The following is a 15,275-nucleotide window of genomic DNA, read 5'->3' on the forward strand; positions in this document are numbered from 1 at the left end:
ATAAGCCAGGAGGAAAAAGACAAGTATCAAATCATTTCACTCATCTGTGGAGTATAAGAACAAAGAAAAAACTGAAGGAACAAAACAGCAGCAGACTCACAGAACCCAAGAATGGACTAACAGTTACCAAAGGGAAAGGGACTGGGGAGGATGGGTGGGAAGGTGGGGTAAGGGGAACAAGGGGGGGAGGCATTACTATTAGCAGACATAATGTAGGGGCAGTCACAGGGAGGGCTGTACAACACAGAGAAGACAAGTAGTGATTCTATAGCATCTTACTATGCTGATGGACAGTGACTGTAATGGTGTATGTGGGGGGTACTTGGTGATGGGGGGAGTCTAGTAAACATAATGTTCCTCATGTAATTGTAGATAAATGATACCAAATTATAAAATATAAAATAAAATAAAATGAGAAAACCCAGGAGACTTCACATAGGAATGCAGATTTCCAGCTTCTCTTGAAAGTCCAGAAAATTTGGCTAAACTGGAGTCACACTGCACATGACAGCAAATGAACAGGGCAGGTCATCTCCAGTTCACCACAGTCCCCAACACTCTCTATTGTCTCTCCAACTCTAACATAAATGCCAGTTACACTTTTTTATTGTACTCATACTGTTATTTCTTACAACTGAGTTATGAAGGAAGTCAACTGTTTCCAATACCCATGTTACAATCAAAGCAGGAGAATACTACATGTACAAAGAGGACCATATGTCTGAAGAAAAATGCAAACATATTTCCTTGTCGAAATAAAAAAAATTCCTATATTTTAATATGAAAATAATACAAGTCTGTGTCAAAAGAATACATATCACGATGTACTTCTGTTCTTTACCTCACATGCCTAGAGAATGTTAAGTAGCCTGGATCATAAAAGTACCTACATTCAGTTCTGCAAAAAATTAAGCACAGAATTACCATACAATCCAGTAATCCCACTTCTGGGTATATACACAAGAGAACTGAAATCAGAGTCTCAAAGAGATATTTGTCCACCCACATTCATGGCAGCATCACTCACAAAAGCCAAGATAGAAACAACCTAAATGTCCATTAACAGATGAACAGATAAACAAAATATGTTATATACATATAACAGAATAATATTATTCAAGTCTTAAAAAGGAAGGAAATTCTGACACAGGTGACAATGTAAATAAACCCTGAGGATGGTAAGTGAAGTAAGCTAGCAACAAAGGACAAATACTGTATGATTCCACTTACATGAGGAATAGTCAGATTCAGAGAGACAGACAGTAGAAGGGTGGTCAGGGGCAGGGGGAAATGGGAAGTTGTTGTTTAATGGGTATAGAGTTCCAGTTTTGCAAAACAGAATTCTGGAGACTGGATGTACAACAATGTGAATGTACTTAATACTACTGAACTATACACTTAAAAATGGTTAAATTGGTAAATTTTATGTTATATATATTTTAGCACAATTAAATTTTTTAATTAAAAATAAAGTAGCTATGATCACCTTACAAAATCTCCAATTCTACTTATTGCTATCTTTGTCTTTACTTTAGCATTAATTTGTAAAAAAGTTCTAGTTAGTTGCATTTTCTGGTTTTAAATTAGACTAATCCAGAAAGTGCACCCTGCTGTTATCAAAAAACAAACCTCAAGGATCATTAATGAATGCTCAGACCATTAGGCTAAAGGTTATAAAGTAAAAGGATTTAAGCATGCTGCTAGAATATATCACTCTACAGATTACTTGCTAACTGTAAAAGGGGGAAAAAAACTCTTATAATGTCACATGATATCTGGTAGATATCATCTTACCAAGCAATCAAACTGGGATCAGTAACTGTGGGACAACCTAACATTATGTGCTTCTTGCTGTGATATAATATGAAATACACAGTGCCACCTATACGTTCTCTTAACAAAAATAATTAACATGAATCTAATCAAGCCAAGGGACCTAACTTCAAGTTTACAGGAAATACAGAGAAAACATACTATAAGAAAACTGGCCTGGTCTCATCAATGTATGAAATATGAATTTGAATATGGACAGGATACTACGTATTAGGAACATACTGTTAATTTTCTTAGGTGTGAAAATGGTACTGTAATTATGTAGGAGAATGTCCTTATTCTTAGAAGACGTATAATGAAGTATTTATGATAGTACCATGGTGTCTGCAATTCCTTTCAAATAAGGTTAACAGAAAGAAAAAAAAGTGTGTGTATGTATAAAAACATAAATAGATAAAGCAAATGTAGCCAAACTTCAGCAGTCATTTAATCTACATATGTAGGTGTTCATTGTTCTGTTCTTTCAACTTTTCTGTATGTTTGAAAGTTTTTATAGTACGTTGGGGAAAAATAAAAAGGAAGAAAAGAAGCAAAGCTCTCTTCTTTATTTCAAAGTATATTAATGGATTTCCCATTCTATACCCTCTGCATTTCCTATGAGTAGTCATATTTAATATTACAAATTAAGTGATTAAAACAGGATAAAAAGTTCAACAACAAAAACCAAAGTATAGATAGAAGACTGGAAGGTAATATGACAAAATGTTAAGTGATTATCTCTTGCTAGAGGGACTACTGGATTTTTTCTCTTTTACATATTTCCTCAGTATTTTATAGTACATCTTTTACTTTTTATAAGATTAAAAAAAGTTGTTTTAAGCAAACAGAGACTATTATAGATATACATTACTGTTTCAGTACAAAACTGGCAAAAAGATATAATGAAGACCTAAATTCACTGTGAATTTAAACAAACCAAAATAGCTATCTCCAATAATATAACTTCAGCCCCCAAATAGTAAGCAGCAAAAACAAACATGACTGATAAGTTTTGGTCTTTTCATAGGTAATAAGGAGCTTCTAACCTTATTTTTTGGGTTACCAAGAATCTTAAAGAGTATAAGACAACAATTCACAATTTTATGGCTTTATATAAAAAGCATTCTTTGCAAATTCTAGGAACTAAGTTTAGAACAATACCAGGTAAGAAGTACTCACCCTCCACAGACCCCTGGTGCCTTCTTGTTGGTATATATCAATGAAGCTGCCAATCATGCTGCCTTGGAACAAGCTTCCTTGTGCTTGCATTCGAATCTAAAATAAGAAGAGATGAACATTTTGTTTTGACAGACCAAAATGAGATGTTCCACTCAATTAAAATTAAGAAAACAGTATTTGGGAATTATCAGAAAAATCAGCCTGCTATTATGATTAAATTAATGGCTTAAACTATATATTGAAAGAATGTAATTTGTGTCAAAGTATATTTTATGATCATGATTTTCATTAGCCCACCATTCGTATGAAGTCCATCATTTCTGGGGTTGGAAGAAAAACGGAGAATAAGTACTCAGTGGGGGAGGAAATAATTCATTTAAAATATGAGTATTTTAGTGAAAAATTGGAAATAACCTACATGTCCAAAAACAACAACAAAGGTTGACTGCAAAATTTATTTTACATCGATTTAATGGAATACTATGCAGCCATAAAATTTTGTTGTAGAATAATATTTATTTTATTTATTAACATTGGAAAATGTCAACAATTGCTAAATAGAACAAACAGCATTATGGCTTATCATTTTAATGAAAAACATGTGAACTTAAAAAGAATCATTCACACAAAGAAGAGCCTGGAGGAATATATATAACACCCAAATACTGACAAGTGATGAGGCTACAAGTGAGGATTCTTCTCTTTTGTGATTTTTCCTGCCTTCCACTGTTTTCTACATTGAACATGCATTGCTTATGTAACTATAAAAAACAAAAAAAGTTTTAAACTGTATTTTTATGCATCTAAGACCTTAAGTTGAGTTTTATTTGTAAAAACATGATACTGTTTTCGGCAAAGTGGCCTTTGAGAGGCAAAGATAGGCAAAGAGGCAAAGAATCATTAAATACCCATGTGAAAGATTTGGTACAATTTCCCATTGACTCTGCACACATAGAATCATAAAGTAAAATATTTACTCTTCAGAAGTCACCATTGAAGGCTGGGACTGGGCTGCAGGGCTCCATAGTAATTCACTCACTAAATACTAGTGGCCCAAATGTAGGCCTGATTTTCCTCAAGCACAACTCTAGGTTTCAATAAATGTCCTTTGTAAATCATGTAACAGCAGCATGCTTTTGCACAGGTCAACTACTACCACTAAGAGTGTTGAAATAAAAACCTAACCCAAATGAAATTGGAATAGACATTATCACAAAGACAAAACAAAACAATAAATATCCTAAGGTAAGTAGAAGACTTTTTTAAGCAGGTGATTGCTGAGCAAGGCTGGGACTAGAGTGAGGTAAGTGTGACACTTTCCTCAAGCACACAATGTAGGAAGGGGACGCAAAAATCCTCAGTCATTCAGATAAATAATATCTTAATGCAGTATTTTAAAAAATCGAAATTAATGCACAAAAATCCACAATGAACCAAATATCAAAACTGTAACTAAAAACAGGATCCAACAGGGCAGGACTGGGGTGAAGAGAGTAAGATGAATTGTATAAAATACTGATATATTGTAAATTATGACTTTTGCATTCATTTTGAAAAATATTGCATAAAAATATTATTTCTCATGATTACAAGTTTTTTGTCACCCCCTTAAATTTTGTACCCAAGAGAAGTACCTCACTTGCCTCGCCCTAATCCTGGCCCTGTTCCTGAGCAGTCTTGAAGGATAAATTCATGAAGATAAGGGGAAACGCATTGAAGGTAGTAAGAGAGCTACATGCACAAAGGCTAGAAAGCAACACATAGTAGATCAGAGAAAAAGCTGTCCAAGGATAAGTGAAAGGACAAAACAGCACAGCTGTGATTATAAATCCTATATTGGTACTGTCACAGTCTAAGACCATGACTCCTCCCAACCCCAGTACCACTCAGCCCTACCTAGGTATAAGAAAGAAAAAGGTAGATTGTAGCACTGGTCAATGGTCAATGGTTGTAATTGTACCAAACAGGTCAGAGGACAGGAAATTGAAGTGAACCATTTAGGTGATTAAGTCTAAGATCCAGATGGATAAGAAAGGAAGCTTTAGGGAGTTAAGTATCATTATTCTTGAAAAACATTCTAGCAACTGTAATTACATTGCAAATATTTTAAGGTTTAAGATATAGTCAATTCTCTTTGTAAATAAATACTTTTCTGTAAATCTAAAGTGATATAAAAATTCTGTAGCTAAATTTATCTCTGTTTCACCCAGAAAGATCATTTCATATCTTTTCTCCATTAGCCACCACTGGTTTCTTTCATGAGTGCTGTTTTTCAAGTCACTCTCTCAGTTCTCAAAACTCTGAAGTGCAATAGATCTCTCCTTTACTAACCTAGCCACCTGCAGTTTCATTAAAGTGTATGTCCTCTTACATTTTTCTCACATACCCCCTAAGATAATTTTTAAAAACTTGGGATCCTCTCAGCTATTTTAATCATATATTTAATGCTTTTAATTAATTGCAAGTTTAAATAGGTTAATAAGCAGAAATGTTTACCATTTTACAAAATAAGACAAATATTGGTATCATTAAAATAAATGTTTCATTCTGTGTTTTGATAAAATCTGAAAGAAATCCAATTATATTTTTAAAAATTAGCACCACTAACCTGTATTATTCTGGTTCTGAGTTCAGAATAGCCCAATACAGGCCAAAATATATAACTTTAAAGCTAAATCTCAACCTTAACAGAAATATGGATAAGACAGGAAAAAACAGAGGCATTATAGACTCAAGGTACCTAGATTAGTATTAAAGGAGGCTTCTCCAAAAACAGTATTTGTTTACTCCTTTATCTGGTATCCCAGGTTACAGTGCAGGTCAATATACCATACTAAGGTTTGGGATGAGTGGCAGATAGGCCTTTCTTCTATAAAGTAGGGAAAGGACTATCATAAACACAAGTTCACTCTCAAATCAGTTTTAGCAAAGAGTTCAAATGGAAGTAAAGGGTCTAGAAATTGATTCCCTTAAAACTGCATAACCCTTGGAAAGGACCTAAAGAGGTTTGCTTACTCTAGTTTGAACACCAATACAGTTTGTAATCATAATAAAATGACTACTATTTATTATCTATTACCTACCAAGTACAATGACAGGCAGTTTACATATATTCTCTCTAATCCTTAACAACCCTATGTGATAAGTACTAAATTTGACAAATGAGGAAACTAAGGCTTAAAGCAGTTAAGTGATCGGCCCAAGGTTTTACAGCTGGCAAATGACAGAGTGGGGATCTGAATCCAAATCTGACTCAAAGCTCAGGCTCTTTCCACATCATACTACATATATCCAACACTCCCAGACCTCTTACCTTTAGTACATCAGTGGGATTGGCTATAGTGGAAGATATCACTCCTGACACTACCCCACAGATCATATTAATTAGAAGAGTTTCATCTGTAAAAAGGAAAAATAAGAAAGGTTTGCCTGTATTAGCTACTAGTCTCTGAGAACAGAGGACTGTGCTATAAGAGGAAGGGAGAAGACCTGGTCACAAAAATGACTATTGAAATGAACTGTAAAGCTTATGAAAATTTTAAAAACTCAAATATATCCAGGTCTCAAATTAGTACTGAAATATATAAAAATTATAAAACATGAATCATTAAAAAGTATATATTTTTAAAGGACATTGGAAAATGTCCTATTATTCTATATAACTGCCAATATCCCACATAAAATCAGAACATGATATTTCCCCTTTAATCATTGCAAACATCTTTAAAAATGTTGTTTTTTAGCATCTTTTTAAAGTCTTTTTCTGGAGAATCATCAACTCTAAAGACTCAGGAACCAAATGTTAAAAGATGAAATCTTATGTTTAATAAAAAGATTATCTAAATATTTATTTGGACTGGACTTGATATCTACTAGCCTCTATTTATTTACAGAGATCTCTACAGTCAAATGTGAAAACTAGTCATTTGGAACTAAATCAGCCAGAAGAAAGAACAGAGAAACCACAAAGGATATTGTTCTAAAGTGAAAATTCTATCTTCATCATATGCCCTCACCATGAAGGGCCTACAAATAGAAACTAGATAAACCCAAGTGATGAATTTGTGAAAGGAAATTCGTTTAGGAAAAGAATCCTTCAGGATCCTCAAAGAAGGTGTTCCAGAAAAAACAATGACTTAGGACAATAAAGTGATTGATTCAAAGGACACTGCTAACCAAAAGGCTCTCCAGCTGTCCCCAACAATGCTACAGCCCCAAGCCTGTGGTAAAATGACCATTTGTATGGTATCAGGTTGGAAATGCTGCAGCAGCAAATAGAGAGACATAGGCATGCCAAATGTTGAGTAAGGTGGCCAACAGAACCTAGATAGCCTGAAATTACTGAACTAACAAAAGTTTATCAAAACTGGCAGCTAGAGAATCAGTTATACAGGCATACCTCAGAGATATTGTGGGTTTGATTCCAGACCACACCAATAGTATGATTAAGCAAGTCAAATGAATTTTTGGGTTTCCAGTGCATATGAAAATTTTATCTATACTATACTGTAGTCTATTAAGTGTACAATAGCATTATCTAAAAAATGTACATACCTTAATTAAAAACTACTTTATTTCTAAAAGCTAGCCATCACCCAAGGTTTCAGCGGGTCATAATTACTGATCACCATAACAAATAATAATGAAGAAGTTTGAAATATTGTGAGAATTACCAAAATATGACAGAGACACAAAGTAAGCAAATGCTGTTAGAAAAATGGCACCAAGAGACTTGCTTGAGGCAGGGTGGCCACAAACCAATTCCAAACAATGCAGTTATCTGCAGAAAGGCAATAAAATAAAGTGTCATAAAGCAAGGTATGCCTGCAGTTGAGGTCCCCTTGTTGATGAGTACAGCATCAATTTTCTGGACAAATTTGTTCCATGTTCCCTCTGTGATAACCAGAAGCCTTTTTTTCTTTGCTAGGAAAAGCAAATTTGAAGAGCAGTTCCCTCTAATCCATAGATCACTTCCGCAAGGTTAATCCCAAATTAGTACAAGCTTGCTTTGTCTTTGCAGTGACTGGCACCCTGTGATAAACACTTCTCACTAAGCATGATATCAATAATCCCTCTAAGTATCACCCCAAAAGAGAATGAGGAAGTCTATACTAACCTTCTAAACGTTCTACAAATAATCTCTTCAAGCTCTGGTAAATGCCAATTTTAATTGTCCCATATGATGCCTGTCTTAGTAAAGCAGGAGCGATTCTGCCCAAAAAAAGAAAGAAAAAAAATTCAATTATACTCAACATGAATTTGCATATTATACATATCTAAACAGTCTCCTAATTTGCACTACCCACCTCATTCCACCCAATAGCAGAATACACATTTTTTTAAGCAACCATAGAACATTCACCAAGATAGACTATCTTTGGTCATAAAACAAACCTTAACAATTTTAAAAGAATTAAAATTATATAGGTATGTTCTCAGACCATAATGGAATTAAACTAGAAATCAATAAGGAAAATCCTCAAACACCTGGAAATTAAATAACACAGTTCTAAACAATCCATGAGTCACAAGAAGCCTCAAAGTAAATTTTAAAAATACAAAAAAACAAATAAAAATGAAAATTTAACCTATTAAAATATGGAATGTAGCCAAAACATAGCCAAAGAAGTGCTGAGAGGCAAATTTATAACATAAAATGCTTACATTAGAAAAGAGGGACATTCTCAAATCCATAATCTAAATTCCTTCCTCAAGAAACTAGAAAAAGAGTAAAATGATCCCAAAGCAAGCAGGAGAAAGAGCATAAATTAACAAAGTTGAAAACAGGAAAATACAGAAAAATAAATGTAACAAAAAGTGCTTTTGAAAAAAAAATCAGTGAAATTAACCTCTAACAAGGCTCACAGTAATAGAAAGAGAAGACACAAGTCTTCAATATTAGTAGTAAAATGGGGAATAGCACTACAAATTCTACAGCCATTAAAAGGGTAATAAGGGAATACTATAAACAACTTTACACTCACAAATTTAGAAACTTACAAGAAATGGACTAATTCCTTGAAAGCCACAAACTACCAAAACTCAATCAAGATGAAACAGATAATTTGAATAGTCTCAGCCATTAAAAAAATTTAATTCATAACTTAAAAGTTCCCAAAAAGGAAATCTCTAGGCCGAGATAATTTCACAAGGGGAATTCTACCAAACATTCAAAAATCTCAACACCAATCTTATACAATGTCTTTAAGAAAACAGAAAAAGAAATACTTCCCAACTTGTTTTATGAGGCTAGTATTACCCTAATACCAAAACCAGACAAAAACAGTATAAAAAAGGAAACTATAGGCCAGTATCTCTCATGAACTTAGACACAAAAATCCTTACAAAAGATTAACAAATTGAATCCAGAAACGTAGAAAAAGAAGTATATACCATTACCTACCTCAGAGACTTTTAAAAAAATCAACCTTGTTTCCTAACAGTTGCAGAAACATATTTAATCCTTTCAATAAGGAGATACTAGAACCAAAACTTCACCCTATTTAAGTTCTGCTACAAACTGGAGACATTCTCTTACCTCCTTTGAGATTCTTCCAAATTGCAGAACTGTATTTTAGTAGTTATTAATAGAAAGACAGTAGCAGCTCAGACAGTTGAGACTTTTTATATGATGACTAAATGTGCATATTCTGACTTTACTGCTTGCTATCAGAAAAAAAGTCTTGTGATTATCCATGCTGATGAAAGAACAAGGTGAAACAGATGATCCATAATTCATTTGCTTCAGGATATATTACTTGATTTTTCACCCAAGAAAATTATCTTTGAAATTTAGTCTAATAAAGTTTAGTAACAAAATTAATGTCCATTCTCAGAGCAATAAATTGGTACCCTGAATGCAAGAGTGGCATAGTAAATTGGCAGCAGATAAATAACAAACTGGACAATAAGCCACAGATTCATGGCTAGTCAAAATTTGACCCCAAAAAAATGGGTCTCCATCTTTTTCATTCTGCATTTTCTGTTTAAACTGCCAGAACAATATTTCTTTAAAGAGGAAAATTTTAAAAAGAAGTCAGTAGTTGGCAACTCAGGAAGACTATCACAGAAATATATACAGTTCATTGGTGATGCTATTCATGGTGGCTATTGATGACCCTCAGGAAAACAGGAGAAAGTCAATGCTACAATGAGATGCCTATGTTAAGATGTATCACTTATAGCCAGATGAACACAACATCCAAAGCTCAAGACTTATAAGCAAGGAAAATATAAACTGGCGCATCAATATTGAATTACAAGTTGAAATGGTGAATGTGAAGAGCGCACATTATCAGACAGTTAAAATACATGGCTTCTTTAAAAAATATTTCTATTCATAATGTAAGGAAAGAATCTAGTCTCACCCTGAATACAGAGCCAATACACCTTCTTCTTTATAGATTCGGAACAAGGCATGAAACATTCCTCGGTATTTTATCTCTTTGAAGCGGACATCAATGCTTTGGCCTTGCACCTGAAGTCGCGTCTTGGTTAGGTCCACAGGGAAAGTTCCTATGAAGGAACACACTCATTTGTAAGTTTTTCCCAAGAGTCACAGTTAAATTTTGACTGAATTTAAGCCAATGACAAGTTCTTAAAACATAAAACAAAGTCCTTTTTCTAATGGATAGAATATTTCTACTAGAATACCACTGTCAGAGGACAAGAGTTGTATGTGTTAAAGTAAAATATACTGTACTATATTTGATCCACAGTACAACTGAAACTTTGTTACAATAAAGTGCTTTAAAATGGTCCTAATATACTGTAAATGCAAAATAAATGTTTTAATTTCATCTGTAAAATACAATCTGGCATTTACCTGTCTCTTCCTTCTGCCCCCTCCCACCTCAGGTCTCCCAACTTCCCCCTCGTAAAATCTCCCCAAATGTTCAAAAAGGAAATAGGAAAGCATGGGATTGTTGCTTCAGATATTCTTATGTACTATTACAAAGTTGTATGGTTTCTTCTTTTACCTATTTACAAGAAACAAAACAGTCCCCTCATATTATGAAAGTTAATGGCAAAGTCCTATTTGGTCTCTTCATCCTTGTTCCTTAAATAATTCAGGACTAATACCAGCACAGAGCTTGGGGGTGGGGAGAATTTCTTTAACCAAACTTCCTTTTCTTATGTCAACACATAGACGTGGTCATTACATTGACAAAATATGTTTGTTTCAAGGAATATTTCAAGATCTAAAACTAACAAGATGCTTCTGTAGCAATCGTCACTAATGACCTTGATATCATAATACCAGAGCATACGACAAGAAAGTCAACAAAGATTAATGGTTTTGGAGTCACTTATGAATAATTTAGGAAAAGGAAGATTTGGAAGATGAAAAAACACCATCTAAAAATATGTCAAAATTAAAATCAAATACAGAATAATCTGGTTTGATCTTGTTAGTCAATTTTCCTCTAAAACAGGACAGAGGTTTGAAAAAAAAGGAAGTTTGGGTATTTAATAAGAAAGTCATAAACAACTTAGCATAAAGGAAAGACCATTAGCCCAGGAATACCACAGAAATCCTTATCTAATACCCTCTATATTTTCATGTATATTACCTAAGCTTAGCAAACAAAAAAATGATTAAATTGCCAAAAATTTTCCTAAATTTGACTTTTCTTAACTTCACTTGCTATACTATTTGTACTACTTTCTCAGAAAATATTATTTGATGGCTTTGAGAAAATAGTTTTAAAAAAAACAAACAGGGAAAGCCTTTTTACTTTTTCTCTATAGTTTTCTCACCAAAAATAACTGTCTATAGGCTACCATCTATATCATAAAAAGCATATTTGTCAGTTTTCATATTCTTACCAAACTCAGCAACAATAGAGGCAAGGCCGCCATAAACAAAGGGTTTCCAGTTCAGACCAGACATCTCATGGCTTACAGTGGTACTTTTCTGGTGCTAAAAATAAGTACAAATCGGAACAAGGCACAAGAGCAAGAAGTATTTGTTAGTATCTGATCACATAATTTATATCAATGAAATTGGCAAATTAAACAGATGTAGAGGAAAAACCCTACCAAGTGGAATGACACACAATGAAGGATCCTGCTTTATATGCTAGATGATCATGAATGTGTTCTTTACTGCCGTTCTGTAGGGGTAGGTGTGCAATTGACTCAAAAGTCTACCTTCGCCCCTTCGTTTTCTCTAGTTTCTTTAATGTTATTTCCATCCCACCTGAGGAACAGGTTTCAGTCCATCCAGCACAACCAACTTAGACATTCAACAAGACAATCACAAGTGAAGGAACCTGGAGCCCAAATTATATAAGCTGAGGCATCTCATAAAAGCAGTTCATGATAGTCAGTTAACTTGACTCAGGTGCAAGGCAGACTGACACTACCCTCTCACGTTCTTAGCCCTCTCATCTCTCCACTAAACTTTAGGGTTTTAGTTCTAGCCACTTCTGATACACAAATTCCCCCCACTAGTCCCAAGCTAAGCACCTCTCCATCTTCCTCCTGGTTCCCAGAGGAATGACAGCAGTATGGATGATGTCTCTCTTCTCTCTTGACATTTAACATACATCCCATACATCCACCTAGTGAATCTTCTTTTCCCTCTCCTTTTTAAGTACATGCACATAAATACTGTTTATCTTCAATGTTCAGGTTCTTTAACAATGTATTCTATTCCCCATCCCCATTTCCCATCTCGCTCCCATTAGACCTGACATGTTCAATTTTTCAGATCTTTTTCCCTGCCACTCTCAGCTATTTCTCTCTTGGATTTGATTTTTCTCCACAATGGTTTTCAAATTTTAATATGCACCAGCATCATCTAGAAGGTAGATTAAAACAGACCACAGGGCCTCACCCTCAGTTTCTCATCGGTGGTCTAGGTCTGGCCTGAGAATTTGCAAGTTTCCAAATAATCTCTTTTCTGAAGATGGACTCGGATATTTCTTTTAAATACTTTTTTCAGAGCTTCACAGCATATATATTATTGAATTTCAAAAGCAACTTGAAAGTGGTTTATGGTCAGGAATGAAGACTGAAGTCCAACTGCCTAGGTTCAAATCCTACCACCACCACTTATTAGTTATGTGGTTTTGGGCAAGTTACTTAACTGCTCCATATCTGGGTTTTCTAAACTATCAAATACAGATAATAAATACAGGGCTGCTGTGAAAATTAAACAGCAACGTAAAATACCTAGAAAGGTAAATGGCACCTACTTCAACAACTATTAGTTAGCTACTAGCATTACATTTTGAAAAGTTAAGTACTCAAATTTACATTTGAACAGATATTGGGGCTACCTCCCCCTTAATCCATTCTGGGGTTAGCCCCACTGAGTCGGTCTCTTTAAGGAGACAAAGTTTTGCTTTATTTGCACATAAGCAATTCTCTGTAACTAAGCACTAAAGAACAATTTTCTAGAGAGGGTTGTAAATATGCAGACAAATTACTTTAAGCTCTCTCATTATAACGTATTTCAACTCTTCTCATTACAGAGAAAGCCTCTATCAGAATTTTACTACCTGCTACTCAGCTTTTTAATAAGGAAGATGTGCTCAGGGTTCAGGGAGTAAAAATAAATCAGCTAAAGGTAGTAGGGGAGGCAGAGACATAGCAGGGAGCAGAAAAACCACTCACTGAAACTTAGGTCAGTTATCCCAACGGTCCCTTAATGAAGTTTTCACAATTCCTAGGTGAAATGAAGAAAATAAGGGCACCTACCACTGTTTCTTTTTCCAGCTAAATGTATGTAATTTAAAGGACTTTTTATTAGGATATTATGTTCTTCCTACTCCTGGAGCATCTTTTAAAAATCAATTTTCTTGTATGAAATAATAGAAGTCTGTAGTTCATTTTGTTTAGTGTCCTTACTTGGCAAATAAGATTGGCTATCCTAATTTGTGCCTCATCCCCACACTTTCATTTAAATTTTATTGGCCCATGAAATCCCAAAGTCTGGGCAACACTGGCCAAATTCCACACTGCTACCGCTGCCACCTACCCACCCCCATTTCAAAGTAAAATCCCCCTCTCCAATGTTAGGAAAGAATCTTGTTATGAAGAAGTCCCCTATCATCTTTAATTACGTCTGATTTTAGACATTCCTTCCGCATACTGAGCCAAGTCTGCCCTCCTCTAGTTTTCACCCATTGTTTTGGAGGTAATATTAAACAATTATATTATTTTTCCCTAAAGGAATCCTTCAAATATTTAAAGAGAGCTATCATGTTCTCATACATCTTATCGTTCTCAGGGTAAATATTCATGATCATTTTCATTATTTTCTATATTACACTTCAGTTACTACAGCAGAAAATTGCAGCTGCTTTTAAGGGGCCACATCACACTACTGAATCACCAAAATGTCAGCTAAGACTTCCAAGTCTTTTACATAAAGCTGTATACATGCACGCATGTTATGTCCTAGATGTTCTACAGTTAAGCAATGTTTTTTGAAATTTCATTTATTCCATCTGTATCTTAACCTCAGATATACAAATAATGGCTAGGATGAGGCTTATCTTCTAGTTGCCCCATGTTATTTTCTCTCTTAACTAGGTAAGGTCCCTGGAGGAGACACTATGTCTCACCGTACTTTTTATAACCCTTAGAATAGCTGACACAGAATTAGGTACACATCCATTAAATACTCGGTTGGTTCCAGTGTGATGTCCTTTATCTATGTATTCTCCTGTATACAGGAGAAATCAGAACGCTAATAGGCTGGACCTGATCAATGCTACACACTCTGTACATGACACTTTGCTGATTCTCAGAGATTCTCTACCTACCAAGTCCCTTGCTTTTGTTGCAGAGAATTACTTGTGAACAATACCCCAAGCACGCTAAAAATTATTTTGACTTGTGGGCGCTATCCCCAGATATGGGTAAAAGAAGAGAAGTCAGATATGAGTTAAAATAGAAATACAGCAACTTGAATATTTTCATATATAAGGAGGGCAATGAAAAATGTAGATGTGTATTCTGAAGTCTGCCTAAGGAAAATCTAATAGCCTAAAAAGTGAGAACAATGTACTAGAATACAAGTTACATATCCTACACCACTCCAAAGATCTGGCCAGAAAAATCTGGGTGCCTTTCTTGCCTTCTCCTTTAAAAAAGAACAGGCATTACAGATTCTCAGGTTAATGAGATAATAATGGAGAATTAAGCACATTTTATTGAAGGCATACTAAAAGCCCAAACCTGCAATGTGCTATGGGTATAAACATATTTAAAAAACAACAACATATATTCTAACACCATGACAACATTTATCATTCAACCTATCTTTCCTG

The 15,275-nt window shown here is 34.5% G+C and overlaps 1 protein-coding gene across 4 annotated transcripts in view; it reads right to left on the reverse strand.

Annotated features, from left to right (window-relative positions):
- Nucleotides 1-15,275, reverse strand: part of SLC25A14 (solute carrier family 25 member 14) — a 36,149-nt gene that overhangs the window by 19,198 nt on the left and 1,676 nt on the right. For all 4 annotated transcript variants that reach the window (XM_073227319.1, XM_037016970.2, XM_017664743.3 and 1 more), the window contains 5 exons: nucleotides 11,821-11,914; nucleotides 10,359-10,506; nucleotides 8,108-8,202; nucleotides 6,305-6,390; nucleotides 2,992-3,087 (listed from right to left, as the gene is read on the reverse strand). In XM_073227319.1, the coding sequence (XP_073083420.1) occupies nucleotides 2,992-3,087; nucleotides 6,305-6,390; nucleotides 8,108-8,202; nucleotides 10,359-10,506; nucleotides 11,821-11,914 (519 nt within the window). The remainder of the gene's footprint in view (nucleotides 1-2,991; nucleotides 3,088-6,304; nucleotides 6,391-8,107; nucleotides 8,203-10,358; nucleotides 10,507-11,820; nucleotides 11,915-15,275) is intronic.

Source organism: Manis javanica, chromosome X, assembly GCF_040802235.1.
Source record: "Manis javanica isolate MJ-LG chromosome X, MJ_LKY, whole genome shotgun sequence".
Taxonomy (NCBI): Eukaryota; Metazoa; Chordata; class Mammalia; order Pholidota; family Manidae; genus Manis; species Manis javanica.